This window comes from Anomaloglossus baeobatrachus, chromosome 2 (genome assembly GCF_048569485.1).
Source record: "Anomaloglossus baeobatrachus isolate aAnoBae1 chromosome 2, aAnoBae1.hap1, whole genome shotgun sequence".
Taxonomy (NCBI): domain Eukaryota; kingdom Metazoa; phylum Chordata; class Amphibia; order Anura; family Aromobatidae; genus Anomaloglossus; species Anomaloglossus baeobatrachus.
In genome coordinates, this window is record NC_134354.1 from 126,801,020 (window position 1) to 126,823,684 (window position 22,665).

The 22,665-nt window shown below is 48.6% G+C and overlaps 1 protein-coding gene across 1 annotated transcript in view; it reads right to left on the reverse strand.

The window, feature by feature from the left end:
* PITPNA (phosphatidylinositol transfer protein alpha) overlaps positions 1-22,665 on the reverse strand; it is a 114,058-nt gene that overhangs the window by 29,708 nt on the left and 61,685 nt on the right. Inside the window, exons 5-10 of the mRNA XM_075335328.1 lie at positions 21,853-21,860; positions 19,201-19,275; positions 16,698-16,781; positions 9,765-9,842; positions 8,990-9,100; positions 388-510 (exon numbers count right to left, since the gene is read on the reverse strand). Of these exons, the coding sequence (XP_075191443.1) occupies positions 388-510; positions 8,990-9,100; positions 9,765-9,842; positions 16,698-16,781; positions 19,201-19,275; positions 21,853-21,860 (479 nt within the window). The remainder of the gene's footprint in view (positions 1-387; positions 511-8,989; positions 9,101-9,764; positions 9,843-16,697; positions 16,782-19,200; positions 19,276-21,852; positions 21,861-22,665) is intronic.

Below are 22,665 nucleotides of genomic sequence, written 5' to 3' on the forward strand. Positions count from 1 at the left end.
AATTTTTATTAAACAGAAGTTCCACTAGGGTTAAGCCACCTAAACGTCAAATCTGCCGGCTCCATTACACAGGGGGTGCCGGCTCCATTACACAGGGGGTGCCGGCTCCATTACACAGGGGGTGCCGGCTCCATTACACAGGGGGTGCCGGCTCCATTACACAGGGGGTGCCGGCTCCATTACACAGGGGGTGCCGGCTCCATTACACAGGGGGTGCCGGCTCCATATGGACACATACATCATTCTGTAATAGGTCAAGCTGTGGGAAGGGATTAATACAGATGGGAATAAGAAATATTTTCACTTTGATTTAAGAAAAGACAAAAAGGTAGCATCTGTCAGAAAAAAAATCCTAGAATTATTCTCTAGAAAAGTAGAAACACTAACCTCATCAAGCTCTTTCTTGGTCTCATCCTCCATCCTGCGAATGTCCTCCATTGTTAACTCCACCCACCTGTCCAGCCAGCAGAAAAGCTGCCGATGAAAATTCGTAAACAATCGCCTCTCTTGCTGAAAAAGAAAAAAAAAATATGGTGAAGATAAAAAAACAGTATTCAACTGGAAGGAATCCCTTCGTTAAAAATGAGCAATTCTATTCACGTTGCGCTGGTTCTGCGTCCAGTACAGTACTACGTGGGAGTCCATCTTTACTTCTGCACCCGGCATTCTTGGCGCCTCTGGTGCTTACTACGCACCGCAATGTAATAAAAGTCACGGTGTGATGCATGTCATAAGACATAGACCGGAAATAAAAGTTCACCCTGTCTTAGGATTTCCCCATGCATAAACCTTTGGTATCAAGGCAGAAACAGATGCCAATGGTGTCTGGCAGCGGTTGACCATTATAAGGGTCAAACGAATCATTTTATATGGTGACGCTTAAACACTTGATTAGCTTGTAAGTAAATCATAATTGCTCCTTAGCAATTGTTAATTTTCACATAACCAGTCAGATGTCAGCATATAAGGAGTAGTAGCGAAATCTGGTCCACACAATCAGGGCAGAGTTGCCCAACCGGTGTGCCTCGACAATGCTTGGTGGCTGCAGTTGGCCTTAGTGTGATGCCCCTGGACTAGTCAGGGTGTCACAGGGTACTGTACGCTCTTTATTCTTAGTGCGGGACTGAACCACTCTTGGTTCTGGGTTCCCAACTTGCAGCACTGCCTCCATCAGCATCCAAAACTCCCAATCACACCTCGCACCACACCCTGTCAGGCACACCAGTGGGCTGCTAAGCTGGAATAGGGCCGCCCACCTAGGGGTCAGGCAGGGAGGTGGGAGGTGACAAGTCAGTTGGCTTCAGGGGAGTGAAGTGAGAGGAGAGTTGAGTGGTAGCCCTCGAGCAGTGAGGAGCTAGGAGGGAGCGTGTGGCTCCCGGGAAGGAGAAGATTGGGTTGCAGACGGTGGTCTGGTGGTGGTCTGGACCCGGAGGTGTCGGAGACCCGGTCGCGGGATTTTGGGACTGGGTACCTGGACTTAGTCTTGGAGGACAATCGGCAGCTCAAGTACAATAGCCGGTCTGGGACCGAAAGCACGTCGGGGTACTGGACCCTAGGTCGGGGAGAGGCTTCAAGCAACCCGGCAATTAACCTGCGGAGGATAGGGCCTTTATGGACTATCCCCATGAAGCTCACAGATCGGGGGCACTAGCGCAACGAGGGGGGATAGGGTTTTTCAACCAAAGCATCCCACTGAAATCCCAAGAGTGAGCTCCTGAGAGCATAGCTCCTTCACACCAAGAAGTGGGGCCCGGACAGCTTCAAGCTTACGGGCCACTTGGACACTACTAAAATTTGTGCACAGAGGCAGTTTCCGGACCAACAGTCAGTACTGCAGGGGACGGAGACCCGGACGAGGTCCCCCAAGAGGGCAACGGCACCCAGGGACTTTGTTGACTAAGTCGTCAGCGTCTGCTTTCCTTCTGAGTGAGTACCTAATCACCCCCTGCTCCCAGCCTGCGCTCCCCTGCAATCCATCCCACCATCCAGAGTTCCGGGGCCTTCCCTACCCGTGGAGGGTAACGTCATCTGGCTGCCCCCATTCCATCACCTCGGGTACTCCCAATGGCAGCAGCGGTACTCCCTGTTACCGCACAATACGGTTGGCGTCACGAACTATCTAAACCCCTGTAAATAATCCCCCCATCACATTTTAGAGTGACCCTGAGGCCTCGAGTCTGGAGACCCTCCAGCCACGAGTAGCGACACCCGGATCCAAGCGGTTCAACCGCTGCTGGGTCGGTACATTAGCATAAAGCCTCTCTGCCTCCAATTCATATGGAGAGCATTCCCTAGGTCATAGGGATGTCTTGTGTTATTGCTGGTGAGTAGGGCTGAGCGGATCCGAACTGTAAAAAGTCCGGATCCGCGCCGTTTCAAATATTTCCGGGTGCCGGATCCAGAATTCCAGGTGCCGGATCCAGAATTCCGGGTGCCGGATCCAGAATTCCGGGTGCCGGATCCAGAATTCCGGGTGCACAATCCGGATCCGGTACTGGGGAAAATAATTGAAAAATAAAGAAAAATAGAAATAAAACAATAAATCATATTTACCGAGAATTGGTGTCATGGCGGCACACTGCTTCCAGGTCGCGCATTCACTTCCTGTACTGTGCATCGTATATACACAGCTTTCCTGCCCACCGGCCGTCCTCTCGTCTGTGATTGGTTACAGGCGGACTCGCCCCCAGCCTGTGACAGTATCTGCCTGCCGTGCAGTCATCGAGGCTGTCATTGTCTGCACAGCCTGCGGTCGTGCTCTATGGCCGCTGGCTATCTAGCAGAGCTTAAGCGGCGTGGGACCTTGTGTGGATTACGCCAGATCTGCAGGGTGTTGGGGGTTAATAAAGAGGTGAAGGAGGGTGTGTGTTTTTGTATTTTTTTTTTCTCCAAATAAAGAGAATTTTGTTACTTACCGTAAATTCTTTTTCTTATAGTTCCGACATGGGAGACCCAGACCATGGGTGTATAGCTTCTGCCTCCGGAGGACACACAAAGTACTACACTCAAACGTGTAGCTCCTCCCTCCTAGCATATACACCCCCTGGTAGCCAGTCCTAGCCAGTTTAGTGCAAAAGCTGAAGGAGGACATCCACCCACAAGTAGAGACAGAGCAAAACCCGGAACAACCAAAATCTCTGTCTACAACAACAACAGCCGGTGAAAACACACGGAACAAGAAACCTGCCAACAGGCAACAGGGAGGGTGCTGGGTCTCCCATGTCGGAACTATAAGAAAAAGAATTTACGGTAAGTAACAAAATCCTCTTTTTCTTCATCGTTCCTTATGGGAGACCCAGACCATGGGACGTTCCAAAGCAGTCCATGGGTGGGAATAAACAGAAAAACTGAGAAGTAGGCGAAACCTAACTTCACAAATGGGCGACAGCCGCCTGAAGGATGCGTCTGCCCAAGCTCGCATCTGCCGAAGCATGAGCATGCACTTGGTAGTGCTTCGAAAAAGGTATGCAGACTAATCCAAGTGGCAGTCTGACAGACCTGCTGAGCCGTAGCCTGGGCCTGAAAGCCCAAGAGGCACCGACAGCTCTGGTCAAGTGTGCCTTGATCCCCGGCGGGAGAGGCACTTGAGTACACTGGTAGGTATTGGAAATGGCCGACCTAATCCAACGAGCCAGGGTCGGCTTAGATGCCGAGAGGCCCTTACGCTGACCAGTGGACAGCACAAAAGAGAGGTGCACCGCTTAAGAACAGCGGTGCGAGACACATAGATCCGGAGCGCCCGCACCAGATCCAGAGTATGCAACGCTTTTTCAAAGCGATGAACAGGAGCCGGACAAAAGGAAGGCAGGGAAAATGCCCCGGTTAAGGTGGAAGCAGCAACCACCTTAGGGAGAAAGTCCGGAGTCGGACGGAGAACCACCTTGTCTTGAAGAAAAACAAAAAAAAGGGGTGACTCCGAAGAGAGTGCAGCCAAAACAGAGACTCTCTTGAGGGACGTTATGGCCACTAGAAAGACCACTTTCTGTGAAAGACGAAACAAAGAAACCTCCCTAAGAGGCTCAAAGGGGGGTTTCCGGAAGCCGTGAGGACCGGATTAAGGTCCCAGGGCTCCAAAGGCCGCCGGTAAGGCGGAATGATGTGAGATGCGCCCTGCATGAAGGAGCGCACCTGAGCCAGCCGGGCGATACGCCGCTGGCACGACACTGACAGAGCCGAGACCTGTCCCTTAAGGGAATTGAGGGATAGTCCTAGCTGCAGACCGGACTGTAGAAGGGACAGGAGGGTCGGCAAGGCAAAAAGGCCAAAAGGATACTTCCGAGCTCGAGTCATAGTGGAGATGACTTCAGGAGGGATACCAGAAGTCGTCAAGATCCAGGACTCAAAAGCCACGCCGTCAATCTGAGAGCCGCAGGATTCTGACGGAAAGACGGACCTCGTGAGAGAAGGTCTGGACAGTCCGGGAGATGCCATGGCACCTCTACGGACAGATGGAGCAGGTCAGGGTACCAAGCTTGCCTGGGTCAGTCTGGAGCAATGAGAATGCCCCGACGGCCCTCCTTTCTGATCTTGTGCAGGACTCTGGGCAAGAGCTAGAGGGTTAAACACGTAAGACAGACGAAGCTGGGACCAAACTTGAACCAGTGCGTCTGCCGCAAAAGCCTGAGGATCGTGGAGCCACGGTTTGACGGCTGAGATAATCTGCCTCCCAGTTTTCCACGTCTGGGATGTGGGCTGCGGATATGGTGGACTAGGAGTCCTCCGTCCACTGAAGAATGCGTTAAACCTCCAACATTGCCAGGCGGCTGAGTGTCCCGCCCTGGAGGTTGATGTAGGCAAACCCTGTCGTTGTCTGACTGGACTCGAATGTGCCTGGCCGCCAACAGATGGTGAAAGGCTTAGAGAGCTAGAAACACAGCTCTGATTTCCAGCACATTGATCCAGAGGGCTGATTCGGACAGAGTCCAAGTGCCCTGCGCTCCATGGTGGAGATATACTGCTCCCCAGCCGGATAGACTAGCATCCTGGTGAGGATCACCCGGGACGGGGCCAGGAAGGAGCGTCCCTGAGACAGAGGGGCCGAAGCCACCACTGAAACGAGCCCCTGGTCTGTGGCGAAGCCACCACCCCGTGGAAGGAGGAAGTCCGCTTGTTTCAACAGCGGAAAATATCCAGCCGCAGAGGACGCAGATGGAACTGGGCAAGGGAATCGCTTCCATTGATGCCACCATCTGATCCAGCACCTGTATTAGGTGCCTGAAGTGCCGACAGAGTCTCGAATTGCGTCCCTGGGTACGTGAACTTCTGGGTCGAAGTCAGAGTGGACTTGGACAGAATGACAAGCCACCCGAATTGGTTAGAGTGGCGAGAGTGAGCGAGGCACTCCGCTAACAGTCTGCACTGGATGAAGCCCAGACTAGAAGGCCGTCCAGGACAAAAGGATCACTGCCAACCCCTAGAGGTGCAGGACCGCAATCACAGCTGCCCCGACCTTGAGAATACTCGAAGGGCCGTGGCAAACCTCAAGGGAAGAGCCACGAATTGGACCACTCCGATTGCAAAACGTAGCCAACGCTGGTGTAAAACTGCGATTGGCACATGCAGATAGGCATCTCTGATGTCGATGGATGCTAGGGAATCTCCTTGGGTCATTGATTGATCGCAGAGACTCCATGCGAAAATGCCGCACCTGAACATGCTTGAGAAGCTTGAGATCCAGGTCGGAAGGCACCGCCCTCTTCGGGGACTAGGAATAGATTTAAGCAGAAATCTCAGAACCGTTCCCAGTCGGGAACCAGTACAATTACTCCATTCCTCCTGAACACAAAGCATTGAAACTGGCTAGGACTGGCTACCAGGGGGTGTATATGCTAGGAGGGAGGAGCTACACGTTTGAGTGTAGTACTTTGTGTGTCCTCCGGAGGCAGAAGCTATACACCCATGGTCTGGGTCTCCTATAAGGAACGATGAAGAAAAAAGGATTTTTCTCTGCGTCTGTGTTTTTTTACATTCACTTACAGGTTAGTGTGATGCAGGTATTTCAGACGCCTGTGCCACCACTAACCTAGGGTTTAGTAGCAGCTGTGCGCTGCTATTAACCCCTTATTACCCCAATTGCCACCGCTCCAGGGCAATTGAGAAGAGCCGGTATTGCACGGGGATTGTCACATCTAACAGATGCGGCAATACTGGGTGGCTGCGGGCTGGAATACCAGTCCCCAGCTGGCATTATGGCTGGGGATGAAAATTAGGGGGGACCGCACATCAGTTTTGTTTTAATTATTTATTTAAATCATAAAAAAATAAAAAGCCGCATCACCGACACAGCTGCGCACACTTCTGACAGGAGCGTGCATGTGTTTCTGTGTACATGCACGCTCATGCTCAGAGAGAGCAGGCTTTGTCGGCTGATGTCATGTCAGACTTGTACGAGTCTGACAGCGCATCACCGGCACAGCCGCACACTTTGATAGGATCGTGCATGTGTTTCTGAAACATAGGCACGTTCACCATACTGACCCGCAGACACTTGCACTGCTTTCCCCGCCCACCGGCCGTTCTGCCACCTGTGATTGGTTGCAGTCAGCTGACACGCTGACACTCAGGATGGGGGCGCGTCTAGCTGCAACCAATTACATGTGCTGGTGGACGGGCAAAACAATGAATATTGAATTGTCGGTTCCAGAAGGGAAAAGCGTGACTCGGAAGGAGTTTGCTGCAATTACACAGTCTCGGGTGAGTACACCGCGTGCGCTCCTACCCCCTATCCCTTTCACAAACATTTTTAATCTCCGGATTCTGGTCCCCATAGACTTATATGGGCACCGGAATCCAGAGCTGATCCGTATTATTTTTTCAATCTGGCAGGGATCCGCCAGTCCCGGATTTTGGCGTATTCGATCAGCCCTACTGCTGAGCCAACGTCCACCTCAATAATAGGCCAAAGGCCTGGGTTTTTAGGCCGATAGCCGGTTTTAAGGATGATCCAGACATGCTCGTCGGAACATTCAGATCTTTTTTTCCCAGTTTAAAAATGGACAACAGCAACCAGACCAAACCCATTATATAGTGAAAGAGGCCCTGCTGATTTAGTTTGCATCAGTTATTTAATGGATCTGCAACGTGAAATCAGTTTCTGTTCTTAGAATAGGATAGAGAAACAAAAGTGGAAAATAGGAGAAGTGAGCCTTAGGCTGCTTTCACACCTCTGTTTTTTCCTGTGAGGCACAATCCAGCGCTTTGCATAAAAAACGCAACTTTTTTTGCCGCCGGTTGCGTTTTTTTTTGCATAGACTTACATTAGTGCCGTATTGTGCCACATGGGCTTGCGTTCCCCGTCCGGTTTTTGCCGCATGCGCATCCGGCGGCTGGATGGAACGTTGCCTGGCACGTTTTTTTTGTCAGGCAAAAAAAACCGCATCGCGCTGCATCCAGCCGATGCGGCGCAATTTGCAATGCAATGAAGACACCTTCCCTACTCTGCTGAAGAAGCTGGCTACGCGACACGTGCGTGCAGGACGGGTCGGCTCTTTATCATTGTGCCCAGCCTTCTGACCATCTGACTGCTTCTCTATGGGTGAGTCATCGTATGCAGGATATTCAATCCTTTACTTTACTGTTCATCGGCGTCTGATGATTCACTCATAGTATGCTGTAGTCTACTGAACAGCTTTATATCTTTGACATTACTCTTTGAATTGGTGTGTGTTTCATCACATGTAGGATACTGAAATCCCTTATTGTTCCATTTATTAATGTCTGATGAATCGCCCATAGTATACTATGTTATAATTGGATTATTCCACACATTGATGTTTACTGTCATATCATACTACATATATGATGGTCTTTTATAATTACCATCTATACACTTAATGCTGGACACTTGATTACTCCCCTTTATAGGAGTCCCCTAAAAAAATCGTCGTTTCATGTCACATGATTGTGTTTTTACATGCCTGCTTGTAAGTTTGATTTTTGTAAAAATAAAATAAATATATATTTGAATATAGTACTCCTTGCATGTGTACTTCATTGTACGCATTTTTGATGAATGTATTTATGGAGTTTATTCTAATTTACCCCATCCACTACAATGAGAGGGAATTATAGACTGATCGATATGATTATACAAAATATTCTTCCCTGTCATAAATCTGTTTTTTTGTAGATTTGCAATGCATGCCTATGGACGCCGCATGCGGCGTCCTGCGGTAAAAACCGCATCCGGCCGCCGCATGTGTTTTTTTCCACTGCACATGCTCAGTAGCATGCCGCAAGCAGCAAAAACCGGACGGGCTGCATGTTAAAAACGTATGCAAAGGATGCGGTTTTGTCACCGCATCCGATGCATAGGTTTTAGAGTGGGATTGGCCGGATCTGCTAAAACCGGAGGTGTGAAAGGAGCCTCAGTGATTGTACAACTCCACCATGTAGTGATCATACTTTTAGTAGAAATTTGAAACTAAATAAAAAAGGTTTTTATACCTGGAATTGTACTGAAGATAAAAAAAAAAAATCTGTGAAGTGCAGCGGGAATAAAATAAAAGGTTATTGGTTACTTTTGACCTGGTTCTCCAACAGGACAGTCCTGGAACATAAAGGAGACTATCCTTGTGGAGCACGGTGAAGTCTGATTGCCACCCACAAGAAAGGGACCACAACACTGCTGTAGCGCTGGGTTCCATGTACAGCGGCACTCCCAGCCAGCGTTTGTGCAGGGAGCTGCGGCACTCATCCCTTTGAGAAAGGTTAGGCTGTGACTCCCTGCACAGGCAGGAGCCCCACTGTTCAGGGAAATAATCTACGAGGGGGTGCAGTGCTATATAAACACATAAGAGGCTCACCAGCAAGTCCGCGGATGGCATGCTAATTTTTAGATACAGAAAGGATAGAATAATTATAATCTGTCAGGTACACACAAAATCTAGCGATACGAGTAGCAATAAGGGAGGAGCAGTAATAACATGGCGGCAACCCACAAAACAGGAGCTGTGGCCTCTGATTCACTGTACGGATATTACTAACTCACCTTTTGGATGAAGCCTTCTACTTTGTTTTGCAAGCCCCACCACTTGAACTTGACAGTCACTAGCTTGTACGCACACATATGGGGCACGTCTTTCCGCTGTGCCAGTGTTTTCTAGAAGAAGTAATGATCATCAAACACGGTTTATTAACGCACAAACAGTGGAATATTGTATAAGAGCTATAGCTCATGTGCCATTAAGTAGATAATAAAAATTGGAGTTATATAAAAATCACATCACTATATGCTATTTCCCCAAACTTAAGAAAAGAAATTTAAATTATATCAAAACTTCGGATGCACTCCATTCTGGTAAAAAACAGCACCTCAAACAGCTCAAGGAACAAAAAAAAAAAAAAAAAAAAGTTATGAGTTTCAGTAAAATGGCGCCACAATGGCTCAAATGCCCTGCTGAAATTAAGTAGTAGCCACACGTCCTGTCAATGTGGGACTGCCAAAAAAAAAAAATTACTGTGCGCTGCTATTTAAGACAGTCCTATAGACAATGAATAGAGCTTCATTCAGATCCCTCTTCTCAGGATCAGTGGAGGTCCCAGTTTTCGGACACTCACTGATGAAGTTATCATCTATCCATTGGATATCCTATGGCCATAGCTGATAACCTCTAATGATGGAAATAACCCTTCCAAAGTGGACACAACTATAGCAGGTGCTGCTCCTAATAGTTTTTTGTTTTTCTGGCCAGCTCAGAGGATTTTATGACAATATTGCATATACTTAACCATTATAAGGTTTGAAGAAGCAGACAATGAATTACCTTCCAATCTGGAGTAAGGGGTCCACGTCCAGTCTTGCAAGACTTATATTTTGCTGGGTCCTCATCTGGTTTATAATCCTATAATTAAAAATAAACAAATGCTGACAGAGTAAACTGTTTCTCTAATAGCCCCGTCAGGAGCAATGCAAAAAAAACCCCTGCAAAATGGCTACCATTGAGAGGCCAGCGCAATGGTACTGGACTATGTAAAGATCATGACGGATTAATTAGGCTGTCAAATACTTGGAAAACCCCTTCTCAATCAGTGCGTTTACCCCAAATAAAATATTAATACTAAGATCACCTCCGATGCTGGCGACACTTGCATGTGACATAATGCAGCCAATGAGCAGTCACTTCATTGTCCCCTCCAAACGAAATTGTGTGTAGAAAGTGTGAACTCAGGTTGCCCTCTCTCCCCTTCGGATGTCCGATTTGTCCGAAGGAGGGGAGAGTGGAGCAGACTCTGATTGTTGTTGTTCAATCCATTAGGGCAATGTCATCCTATCCTTGAGAGAACCTGTGCCAATCCCATTGGACCAACACTGGCACGGGAGGAGAGTATAGGTGTCATTATTTTACTTGAGGGAAACATGCTGATTGAGACAGGGTTGTCCGAGTAGTGGAGAACCACTCTAAGGCTATGTGCGCACGTTGCGTAAAAACATGCAGTTACGCTGCGCTTTGTAGCGCAGCGTAACTGCATGCGTCCTGCGTCCCCTGCACAGTCTATGGAGACTGTGCAGGGGCCGTGCGCACGTGGCGTTTAAGAGCGCAGCGCTTCGGCTACTGCCGAAGCGCTGCGCAAAAAGAAGTGACATGTCACTTCTTTCCTGCGCTTTGCTGGCAGCTCCTACTCTGTCTATGGCAGGAGCTGCAGGCAGAGCGCATGGAATCGGCGCTCACTACGGACATTTTTGCAGCGATCTAAAGCGCACATGTGCTCTTCAGATCGCTGCAGAAATTTCTGCAGGGCTTGTACGCAACGTGCGCACATAGCCTTAGGCTATGTGCGCACACTGCAGTTTTGTCTCGCCAGCCAAAAACACATCCTCTGGCAGAAAAACGCACCTCTGGCCGGAAAAACATTAAAAAACGAGTGTGTTTTTGCTGCGTTTCGGTGTGTTTTTATTAATACATTTTTTAAAGGAGAAACAAAATATGATAGGATAATTGATAAAAAGCTAGAATAGATAGAAAAAATAGAAAGAACATATAGAATAGAGAGAAGAAGGGAATTTTGTTTACTTACCGTAAATTCCTTTTCTTCTAGCTCTAATTGGGAGACCCAGACAATTGGGTGTATAGGCTATGCCTCCGGAGGCCGCACAAAGTACTACACTTAAAAGTGTTAGGCCCCTCCCCTTCTGCCAATACACCCCCCGTGCTCCCACGGGCTGCTCAGTTTTGGTGCAAAAGCAAGAAGGAGGAAAAAATAATTATAAACTGGTTTAACTTCAATCCGAAGGAAACTCGGAGAACTGAAACCATTCAACATGAACAACATGTGTACACAAAAAAACAGGGGCGGGTGATGGGTCTCCCAATTAGAGCTAGAAGAAAAGGAATTTACGGTAAGTAAACAAAATTCCCTTCTTCTTTTTCGCTCTATTGGGAGACCCAGACAATTGGGACGTCCAAAAGCAGTCCCTGGGTGGGTAAAATAATACCTCGTAAGAGAGCCGTAAAACAGCCCTTTCCTACAGGTGGGCAACCGCCGCCTGAAGGACTCGTCCACCTAGGCTGGCATCCGCCGCAGCATAGGTATGCACCTGATAGTGCTTCGTGAAAGTGTGCAGGCTCGACCAGGTAGCCGCCTGACACACCTGTTGAGCCGCAGCCTGGTGCCTCAAAGCCCAGGACGCTCCCACGGCTCTGGTAGAATGGGCCTTCAGCCCTGAGGGAACCGGAAGCCCAGCCGAACGGTAAGCTTCGATAATTGGCTCCTTGATCCACCGAGCCAGGGTTGATTTGGAAGCCTGTGACCCTTTACGCTGGCCAGCGACAAGGACAAAGAGTGCATCCGAGCGGCGCAGGGGCGCCGTACGAGAAATGTAGAGTCTGAGTGCTCTCACCAGATCTAACAAGTGCAAATCCTTTTCACATTGGTGAACTGGATGAGGATAAATAGAGGGTAAGGAAATATCCTGATTGAGACGAAAGGGGGATACCACCTTAGGGAGAAACTCCGGAACCGGACGTAGAACCACCTTGTCCTGGTGAAAAACCAGAAAAGGGGCTTTGCACGACAACGCTGCTAGCTCAGACACTCTCCGAAGTGAAGTGACTGCTACTAGAAAAACCACTTTCTGCGAAAGGCGTGAGAGAGAAATATCTCTCATTGGCTCGAATGGTGGTTTCTGAAGAACCATCAGCACCCTGTTTAGATCCCAGGGTTCTAACGGCCGCTTGTAAGGTGGGACGATGTGACAAACTCCCTGCAGGAACGTGCGTACCTGTGGAAGTCTAGCTAGGCGCTTCTGGAAAAACACAGAGCGCTGAAACTTGTCCCTTAAGGGAACCGAGCGACAAACCCTTTTCCCGTCCAGATTGAAGGAAGGACAGAAAAGTAGGTAATGCAAATGGCCAGGGAGAAAAACCCTGAGCAGAGCACCATGACAGGAAAATTTTCCACGTCCTGTGATAAATCTTGGCGGATGTTGGTTTCCTAGCCTGTCTCATAGTGGCAATGACTTCTTGAGATAACCCTGAAGACGCTAGGATCCAGGACTCAATGGCCACACAGTCAGGTTGAGGGCCGCAGAATTCAGATGGAAAAACGGCCCTTGAGACAGCAAGTCTGGTCGGTCTGGTAGTGCCCACGGTTGGCCGACCGTGAGATGCCACAGATCCGGGTAGCACGACCTCCTCGGCCAGTCTGGAGCGACGAGGATGGCGCGGCGGCAGTCGGCCCTGATCTTGCGTAACACTCTGGGCAACAGTGCCAGCGGAGGAAACACATAAGGGAGCTGAAACTGCGACCAATCCTGAACTAAGGCGTCTGCCGCCAGAGCTCTGGGATCTTGAGACCGTGCCATGAACGTTGGTACCTTGTTGTTGTGTCGGGACGCCATGAGGTCGACGTCCGGCACCCCCCAGCGGCAACAGATCTCTTGAAACACGTCCGGGTGAAGGGACCATTCCCCTGCGTCCATGCCCTGGCGACTGAGATAATCTGCTTCCCAGTTTTCCACGCCTGGGATGTGAACTGCGGATATGGTGGAGGCCGTGGCTTCCACCCACATCAAAATCCGCCGGACTTCCTGGAAGGCTTGTCGACTGCGTGTGCCGCCTTGGTGGTTGATGTATGCCACCGCTGTAGAATTGTCCGACTGAATTCGGATCTGCTTGCCTTCCAGCCACTGCTGGAACGCTTTCAGGGCAAGATACACTGCCCGAATTTCCAGAACATTGATCTGAAGCGAGGACTCTTGCCGGGTCCACGTACCCCGAGTCCTGTGGTGGAGAAAAAACCGCTCCCCACCCTGACAGACTTGCGTCCGTCGTGACTACTTCCCAGGATGGGGGTAGGAAGGATTTCCCCTTCGACAATGAAGTGGGAAGAAGCCACCACCGAAGGGAAGCTTTGGTCGCCTGAGAGAGGGAGACGGTCCTGTCGAGGGACGTCGGCTTCCTGTCCCATTTGCGTAGGATGTCCCATTGAAGAGGACGCAGGTGAAACTGCGCGAAAGGGACTGCTTCCATTGCTGCCACCATCTTCCCCAGGAAGTGCATGAGGCGCCTCAAGGGGTGTGACTGGCCTTGAAGGAGAGATTGTACCCCTGTCTGTAGTGACCGCTGCTTGATCAGCGGAAGCTTCACTATCGCTGAGAGGTATGAAACTCCATGCCAAGGTATGTGAGCGATTGGGCCGGTGTCAGATTTGACTTTGGAAAATTGATGATCCACCCGAAACTCTGGAGAGTCTCCAGGGTAGCGTCGAGGCTGTGTTGGCATGCCTCTTGAGAGGGTGCCTTGATCAACAGATCGTCCAAGTACGGGATCACCGAGTGACCCTGAGAATGGAGGACCGCTACTACAGTAGCCATAACCTTGGTGAAAACCCGTGGGGCTGTTGCCAGGCCGAATGGCAGTGCCACGAACTGCAGGTGTTCGTTTCCTATGGCGAAGCGCAAGAAGCGCTGGTGCTCTGGGGCAATCGGAACGTGGAGATAAGCATCTTTGATATCGATCGATGCAAGGAAAGCTCCTTGGGACATTGAGGCGATGACGGAGCGAAGGGATTCCATCCGGAACCGCCTGGTCTTTACGTGTTTGTTGAGAAGTTTCAGATCTAGGACAGGACGGAAAGACCCGTCCTTCTTTGGGACCACAAACAAGTTGGAGTAAAAACCGTGGCCCTGTTGATGAAGAGGAACAGGGACCACCACTCCTTCTGCCTTCAGAGTGCCCAGCGCCTGCAGAAGAGCCTCGGCTCTCTCGGGAGGCGGAGAAGACCTGAAGAATCGAGTCGGGGGACGAGAGATGAACTCTATCTTGTAACCGTGAGACAGAATGTCTCTCACCCAGCGGTCTTTTATTTGTGGCAGCCAGGTGTCGCAAAAGCGGGAGAGCCTGCCACCGACCGAGGATGCTACTAGAGGAGGTAGAAGTCATGAGGCAGCCGCTTTGTTAGCGGTGCTCCCAATGGCCTTTTTAGGACGTGACTTAGACCGCCATGCATCAGAGTTCCTTTGTTCTTTCTGAGACCTTTTGGACGAGGAGAATTGGGACCTGCCCGCGCCCCGAAAGGACCGAAACCTCGACTGCCCTCTCCTCTGTTGGGAGAGGTTCTGCTTGGGCTGGGGTAAGGATGTATCCTTTCCCTTGGATTGATTGATGATTTCATCCAGGCGCTCGCCAAAGAGCCTGTCGCCAGAAATTGGCAAACCGGTTAAACGCTTTTTTGGAAGCGGAATCTGCCTTCCACTCCCGTAGCCACAAGGCCCTGCGGACTACTACCGAATTGGCGGTCACAGAGTCCAGGACAGCATTCATAGCGTAAGACGCAATTGCCGAGGTCTGGGAGGTAATGGAAGCCACTTGTGGCGCGGCCGCTTCAATTTTCGCTTGACCTGCTGATATAGCTTGTAGCGCCCATACGGCTGCGAATGCTGGGGCAAAAGAAGCTCCGATAGCTTCATAGATGGATTTCATCCAGAGCTCCATCTGCCTGTCAGTGGCATCTTTAAGCGAGGCCCCATCTTCCACTGCAAGTATGGATCTAGCCGCCAGTCTGGAGATTGGAGGACCCACTTTGGGACATTGAATCCAACCTTTAACCACTTCCGGGGGAAAAAGATAACGTGTATCCTTAAGGCGCTTAGAGAAACGCTTATCCGGACAAGCATGGTGATTCTGGATTGCCTCTCTGAAATCAGAGTGGTCTAGAAACATACTCTGTGTACGCTTGGGGAACCTGAAGCGAAATTTCTCCTGCTGAGAATCAGACTCCTCCGCCGGAGGGGCTGAGGGAAGAATATCCAGCAACTGATGAATGGATGCAATAAGATCATTCACTATGGCGTCCCCGTCTGGAGAATTAAGATTGAGAGCGCTCCCAGGATCAGAATCCTGATCAGCTGTTTCCGCATCATCAACCAGAGAATCCCCCCGCTGAGACCCTAAACAATATGATGTCGAGGGAAATTCTAAGCGGGCTCGCTTAGACGATCTGGGGCTAGGTTCTAAGTCCGAACCCTCCGTCTGGGATGTATGAGATACCCCGTGAGGACATTGTTGGTCCAACTGACCTCCTTCGCACAAAGCAAAAACTGAGCAGCCCGTGGGAGCACGGGGGGTGTATTGGCAGAAGGGGAGGGGCCTAACACTTTTAAGTGTAGTACTTTGTGCGGCCTCCGGAGGCATAGCCTATACACCCAATTGTCTGGGTCTCCCAATAGAGCGAAAAAGAAAGAACATATAGAATAGATAATTAGAAAGAACAGAATAGATAGAGTGATCCCTAGCTTGGCCTGCTGTTTTTTCAAATTATTTTTTGATAAAAAAAAAAAAAAAAAAAAAAAAGGACGTGGAGTCCCACTCATTTTTTATATCCAGCAGAGGAACAGCAGCAGCTTCAGGCTGCAAACCTCAGCTGTCTGCTGCACCTTGGCTGGTTATGAAAAATGAAGGGGATCCCACAATTTTTTTTTTTTAGATTTGAAAAAAAATAGAAGAAAATATGACGTGGGGTCCCTCCCATTTTTCAAAAATCAGCCAAAGTGCAGCAGACACTGGGGGCTGATGATATTAGGGTGGGAAGGGCCATGGTTATTTGGCCCTTTCCAGCCTAACAATAATAGTTCGCAGCTGCCCTAAAAGTGGCGCATCCATCAGATGCGTCAAATCTGGTGCTGCACCCGTCTCTTCCCGTTTCCCTGGTGCGGTGGCAATTGGGGTAATAAAGAGAGTTAATAGCAGTACATAGCTGCCGCTAAGTCCTAAATTAGTGATGACAGGCGTCTGAGACACCCCATAAAAAATCTGTAAGTGAAAGTAAATAAACACAAACACCCCAAAAATCCTATATTTGAAATAAAAGACAAAAAGCACCCTCTTTCACCAATTTTTTTATCCACAAAATACCCCTGCAGGTCCGAAGGACCCATGACTTTTATAAGAAATATAAAAAAAAAAAAAAAAAAAAAAAAAAAAAAACTACGTTTCAAAATGTTTTACATGTTCGCTGGTGTAAACATTTTGATGCGGCAACTAAATACAGCATCATTTCATCGCAGCAGCTAAAGTGAATGTGACATGATACATGGCCATCAGCTGAATGTGTCCTCTATTCTAATTAAAAATAAAACAAAAAACTTTTTTCTTCGACATTTAAAAGGAACTACTACTATTGTGTTAGTAAAATATATAGAACAATTAAATATAAGATGCTTGGTCATCTCTAGACATTAGTGGAGTTCTGGAACCAACCTTAGAAAGGACCTGACTCCTATCTGCAATATCAATCTGCACAACCTCCACATTCTTCCAGACATCCGGTTCTAATTTATGTACCTGCAACAAAATGATAAGTCATGAACAGAGTAGGTTGGAAATATTTTTTGATTGTTTAACCCAATAATATAGTCCTTACCCAATATAACATGAGCACAATCATTAAACATATGATTTACCTTTAAATGTGCATCCTAATTGCAAGAACTTATGGGATATCTCCAGGAAGCACATACAAATCTGGCCTATTCTTTGAAATGGCAGTGTAGTCACCATTAAACCTTTCTTAGCTGGGACCATATACTACCTATGATGGTGACGCCAGTGGCTACCTGCTGTCTTACAGGTCAGAAGAAATGCTTAACAATGGTATTAGAGATGATCAGACTGAATGAAGATAAAAAAGTCATTAAAGGGTTAGGCGGGCTTTACACGTTGCGACATCGCTAGCAATTGCTAGCGATGTCCAGCGCGATAGCACCCGCCCCCGTCGCCCATGCGATATGTGGTGATTGCTGCCGTAGCGAACATTATTGCTACGGCAGTGTCACACGCACATACCTGCTCGGCGACGTCGCTGTGACCGCCGAACTATCCCTTCTTCAAGGGGGAGGTGCGTTCGGCGTCACTAATCGGCCGGCCAATACAAGCGGAGGGGCGGAGATGAGTGGGACATAACATCCCGCCCACCTTCTTTCTTCCGCATTGCCGTCGGGACGCAGGTAAGGTGATGTTTGTCGCTCCTGCGGGTTTACACACAGCGATGTTTTGAGCTGCAGGAACAACAAACAACATCGTACCTGCAATCAACCCGACATTATGAAAATGAACGATGCTACACAGATCACCAATTTACGACGCTTTTGCGATCGTTTAGCGTCGCAACTAGGATTTACACGTTGCGATGTCGCTACTGGCGCCGGATGTGCGTCACTAACGACGTGACCCCGACGATATTTCGGAAGTGATGTCGCAACGTGTAAAGCCCCCCTTATTCTCACCTGCGCTCTTCAGGAGCGCACCACTCCACTGCCTCCAGTCTGCCGGGGGACAATACCTTCCTGAAGAGTGACAATTTGAAGCAGCGGCACAGTTGTGCTGTTAGTCCGAACTGTGAGCTCTGCAATGCTGGATCAGAAGAACTCAGGGACAGGAAAGCTGACCGGATCGTGCCCATCAGTGATCCAGTAAGCTTTAGATCAGTGCTCTATTGAAAGGATTTGTAAGCAAGCCACATGCTGGGACATGCTGCTAGACAATTGTAAATAGATTACTAATGTTAAAGGGAATCGGTCACCAGATTTGGCGACTATAAGCAGCGGCCACCACCAGTGGGCTCTTATACACAGCATGTTAGAATAGTGTATATAAGAGCCCAGGCCACGCTGTAGAACGTAAAAAAAACACTTTTATAATACTCACCTAGGGGTGGTTCGGTCCATGGGCATCGCTGCTCTCCGGTCCAGCGCCTCCTCTCTGCTGCAATCTCCGTCCTCCTTCTACCCAGCCCAGTGTGGATGACACATCTATGTCATCCCCACAGACCGATATTGCGCTTCCAGAGTAGGTGCACTTTGATGTACTCCACGAAGGGCAGATCAAAGTACTGTAACGCGCAGGCGCGAGGAAAGGATACAGACTGACTGAGCATGCGCACTACAATACTTTGACCTGCCTTGAGCAGGGCAGATCAAATTGTGCCTACGCAGGACCTCAATGCTGGCTAGTGTGCAAGACGTAGGACACGTCATGCACACGGATCTCAGAAGAAGGACAGTGATCGCCGTGGAGAGGAGGCCCCAGACCAGAGGACAGAGACACCCATCGAACCAGACCGCCCCTCAGGTGAGTATTATAAAAGTGTCATTTACGTTCTACACAGCGGCCTGGGCTCTTATATACAGTATTCTGGAATGTTGCATACAAGAGCTCAGTGGTGGTGGCCGCAGCTTATAGTCGCTAAATCTGGTGACAGGTTCCCTTTAAGAAAATCCTTTGAACACTGCAATCAATAATTTGCATCAGCGGGCTACCACTGGTCACATCTTTGATGCAGTGCTTATCCTTATTTACTATGCTGCAATGTGATATCCCCAACTATCCACATGTCAACTACTGGCCTACACTGCGGAAGTCAGTGATCGGCTGCAGTGGTCACGAGGGGAGTCAGGAAAGTCATTGTGACTTGGCCCACTTTTTGAAAACTAAGAAAAATAAGAAGGGGGTTTGTCAGGGGTTCAAGAAGTATTTCATAAGATCATACAATCATCTCTCTTGCTTCTAGTCCCCCGTATCCCGAATAAGGTCATTATATACAATGGCTAGAAGCATAAATATGCTAGAGTTGCCTGGAAAATAGATTCCCCCATAAATTTAACAAATACATAACTGCAGGCTGTGAGGTTGACCGTGCATCCAGTACTGGTTGATCCCATGGCACTGCGGACAGTAATGGAAAGGCTCCGTGATCACCACTTACATTGTCTAGAGTGCCCAGATCTGGCTTGTGCCACGTCTCAATCTTAATCAAAAAGTCGTCCTTCATGTATTCATTCTGTAAAGTAAGCACAAACCCTGAGTGTCCGTCATCTCTAAAAATAGCAGAATACTCCTTAACAATAAGATTATTAGCTACTTAAGATTTACTAGTAAAATATTAAACGCTGCCCGGGAGTGTGTAATGAACGCATCCTGACCGGGAGGACAAGCAGCGGGAGCAAAGGGTTATTAGACTCATTCATTGGCAAGAGCAATGTATATTTAATAGCCCTCGTTTCAGTGAATAGCAGATATTTACTCCTCTTTATAACGTTACAATCTCTGGTGTGGTGGAAGTACAGGCCCCAAGTAATTGATTGTTAATAGTGCAGACAGCAATTCATGGGGATAATTAAAGGGAGCTGTAAAAGCTATTAATACAGACACATTCCCCAATGAGCCACCAGCAAAACGGCCGCTGGAGAGACGCCCTTTTCTCGCTTTAAAAAAAAGCCCAGTGTTCTGGACTCCCTACATAAACAGCTGATGGCATTGTGTATTAGAGCTGGCAGAGCGCGGGCACAGCGGAATCTGCAGAGCGTCAAATACCAGCTACAGAAGGCCACAATCCTGTCTGATGACAGCAAAACTAAAAAAAGTCACCCACGTGGATCAGAGTGCTGGATGCAGATGTCACAGCTGGCCATACATAGAGGTGTATCCGCAGATTGTGCAGATATCAAAAGGGACCAGACTAATATGATTAGGGGTGGGGGGGTCACACTGATGAAGTGGGTTACAATATGCCCGATCCTTCGGTTCAGTAGGAGATGAGCGGTAGCAGGAGGATTCCAGCTTCTCCCCATACACAGGCGAGCGCTCTGCGGGGGCGGACCGGCCACTGGTGACACCCGGGAAGCCGCACCGGGGCCCTATTCTGTGTATAGTGATGCAGGGGGTATCAGGAGAGACAGAAATGTGATGATGACGGCCAGTTTTGTATCCAATAATGGCTTTGAAATTCTTATATGATGAGATAGACTTCATTTGTATACTTTTATTAAATTTTAAGGGGTTTACAATAACAGGGGAGGGGGTAATTGAAGTATATAAATGCATTCATAAAAACGTTGTTGAAAGAAAAATGAAGGGAAAGAGGAAGGGAAGAAAGGGTAGGCCAAAAGGGGATGGGGGACGCGAAGGGGGAGGGATAGACTTCATTTGAATTCCTCTGTATCTCAGATGAAAACCAGATGACAGTGACGCCCAAGTATCTGACCATCCCGTCCACTGGACAACTGTCAAACACATTAGAGGTATGTGTTCTCTAAGGCTGCTTTCACACATCAGTTTTCTGCCATAAGGCACAATCCGGCAAAAACCTGAAAAAATGGATGCGGCGTCTGTTGCCATTGGATCTGCTTTTTCCCCCCACAGACTTCAATTAGCGCCGGATGGCCTTGCGTTCCTTTCGCCGGATCTGGCAAAATTTGCTTGTCCAGCAGCCAGATGGAACGCTGAGGGGAACGTTTTTTGTCTCCGTCGAAAAACCGTATTGCGCTGGATCCGGCGCCATATGGTGTTTTTTTTTATAATGGAAGCCTATGGATGCCGGCGTAATGCGTCAAAAAACGGATAAGGCCGTTTTTTTTTAACTGAGCATGCTCAGTATCAACGGATCTGTCAAAAAACTGAAGGAACTGATGGAAAAAACTGATGCAACTGATCCGTTTTTTCGCCGGATCCGTTGCATCAGTTTTTTCGCCGGATCGTGTCTGATGCCAAAAAACTGATGTGTGAAAGCAGCCTAACTAATTTGCAGTCACTAATGGTGAGCGAGCATGCTTGACACTGCTCGGAACTCGATCAAGCATCGGGGTGCTTGGATAGGTCATTGTAAAACATCAAATACAAAGCACAGGTTCGCTTGACTGAATGATATGAGCAGGAACCCCAGGGAGAAGCCACTTAGGCTATGTGCCCACGGGAGCTCGTACCTTCGGATATATCCGCGGGTACGGCCGCAGGTTTCCCTCAGCACCTCCCCGGCATCCGCAGCTATACATAGCCGCGGGATTCCAGCGGAATTGTTGCGGTAAACCTGTGGATATTCATGCAACTCACCTGCGGAACTCGCGGCCTTTATCTCCATAGTGGAGGGCCGGAATTTCCGCAGGTAAATCTGCAGGAATAATTGACATGTAGTTATGTGCGGCTGTGTGACATCCGCAGCATATTCCACAGCCGCACATTCCGCAGCGTGGACACAGACACTCCCCATGTCCCATAGGATAACATTGGGAGTGTCTACTTTCTGAAACCTGTGGATTTATCTGGAAAATCCAGATAAATCCGCAGGTTTCCGCAGCAAAATCCGCAGGAGCAAGCTCCCGTGGGCACATAGCCTAACAGTCTCACTGGGAGTAAAAACAAAACGTTTTCGGATGTAGGGTGTACAAAAAAAACAAACAAAACCCGGCCTCCCTCTCCCGGAAATGCTCATTGACTTCTACTCCAATGAGCACTCGATCATTGTATGGATCACTCATCACTACGAGTACTGAGCACCTACTGCTCGCCCATCACTAGATGTCACAAAGCTGGTAATGTTTCACTATAGTAATATGGTATGCTAGGAAAATAATGTACTTACTGTAATTACTGCTCGATAAGACATGGAAAGAAAAAGAGTAAAAAGGGTTAGTATATGATATGTCATCAAAGGTTTCCTATACAAGCCATCATATGTAATGCTGTTTATCCAATGAAGCACAAGATATTACAGCTCCTTTTGGACCTCTAAGGCTACGTTCACATTTCCGCTAAAATGTATCAGTCTTAATCCGCTGCTATGGTAAACAACGGAATCCGTTTAGCGGATTCCGTTGTGTCCCACAGACTTGTATTAGTGGCGGATTGCGACTGATGACCTTGCGTTGCGTCCGCTGCGTCGCGGTCCGTCGTTTTTTGACAGACCGCTGGGCGGGGAGCAACGCAGAATGTAACGTTTTTCTGGCCGTCAAAATTGACGCACTACGCAGGAATCCGCCGCAGTCCGTCATGCTTGTAATGTATGTCTATGGTGCTGGATTCCGTCGTAATCCGTCTTACGACGGAATCCAGCGCTGGATTCAGTCATGCTCTACTGAGCATGCCCAGCAGTTTTGGCACACCCACTGGGCTGTCCCAAACACAAACGGATCATAACTGATCCGTCAAAAAAACGGACGCACAGCGGATGCAACAGATCAGTTTTTTCACAGGATTCCTGTGAAAGGAATCCTGTGAAAAACACATCCGTTGCATCAGTTGACAACTTAAAAACGACTGATCCGTTGCTGACGGACCTGACGGATTTAAAACAATGGAAATGTGAACCTAGCCTAAGGCTAAGTTCACATTTCCGCTAAAATGTATCAGTCACAATCCGCTGCTCTTGTAAACAACGGAATCCGTTTAGCGGATT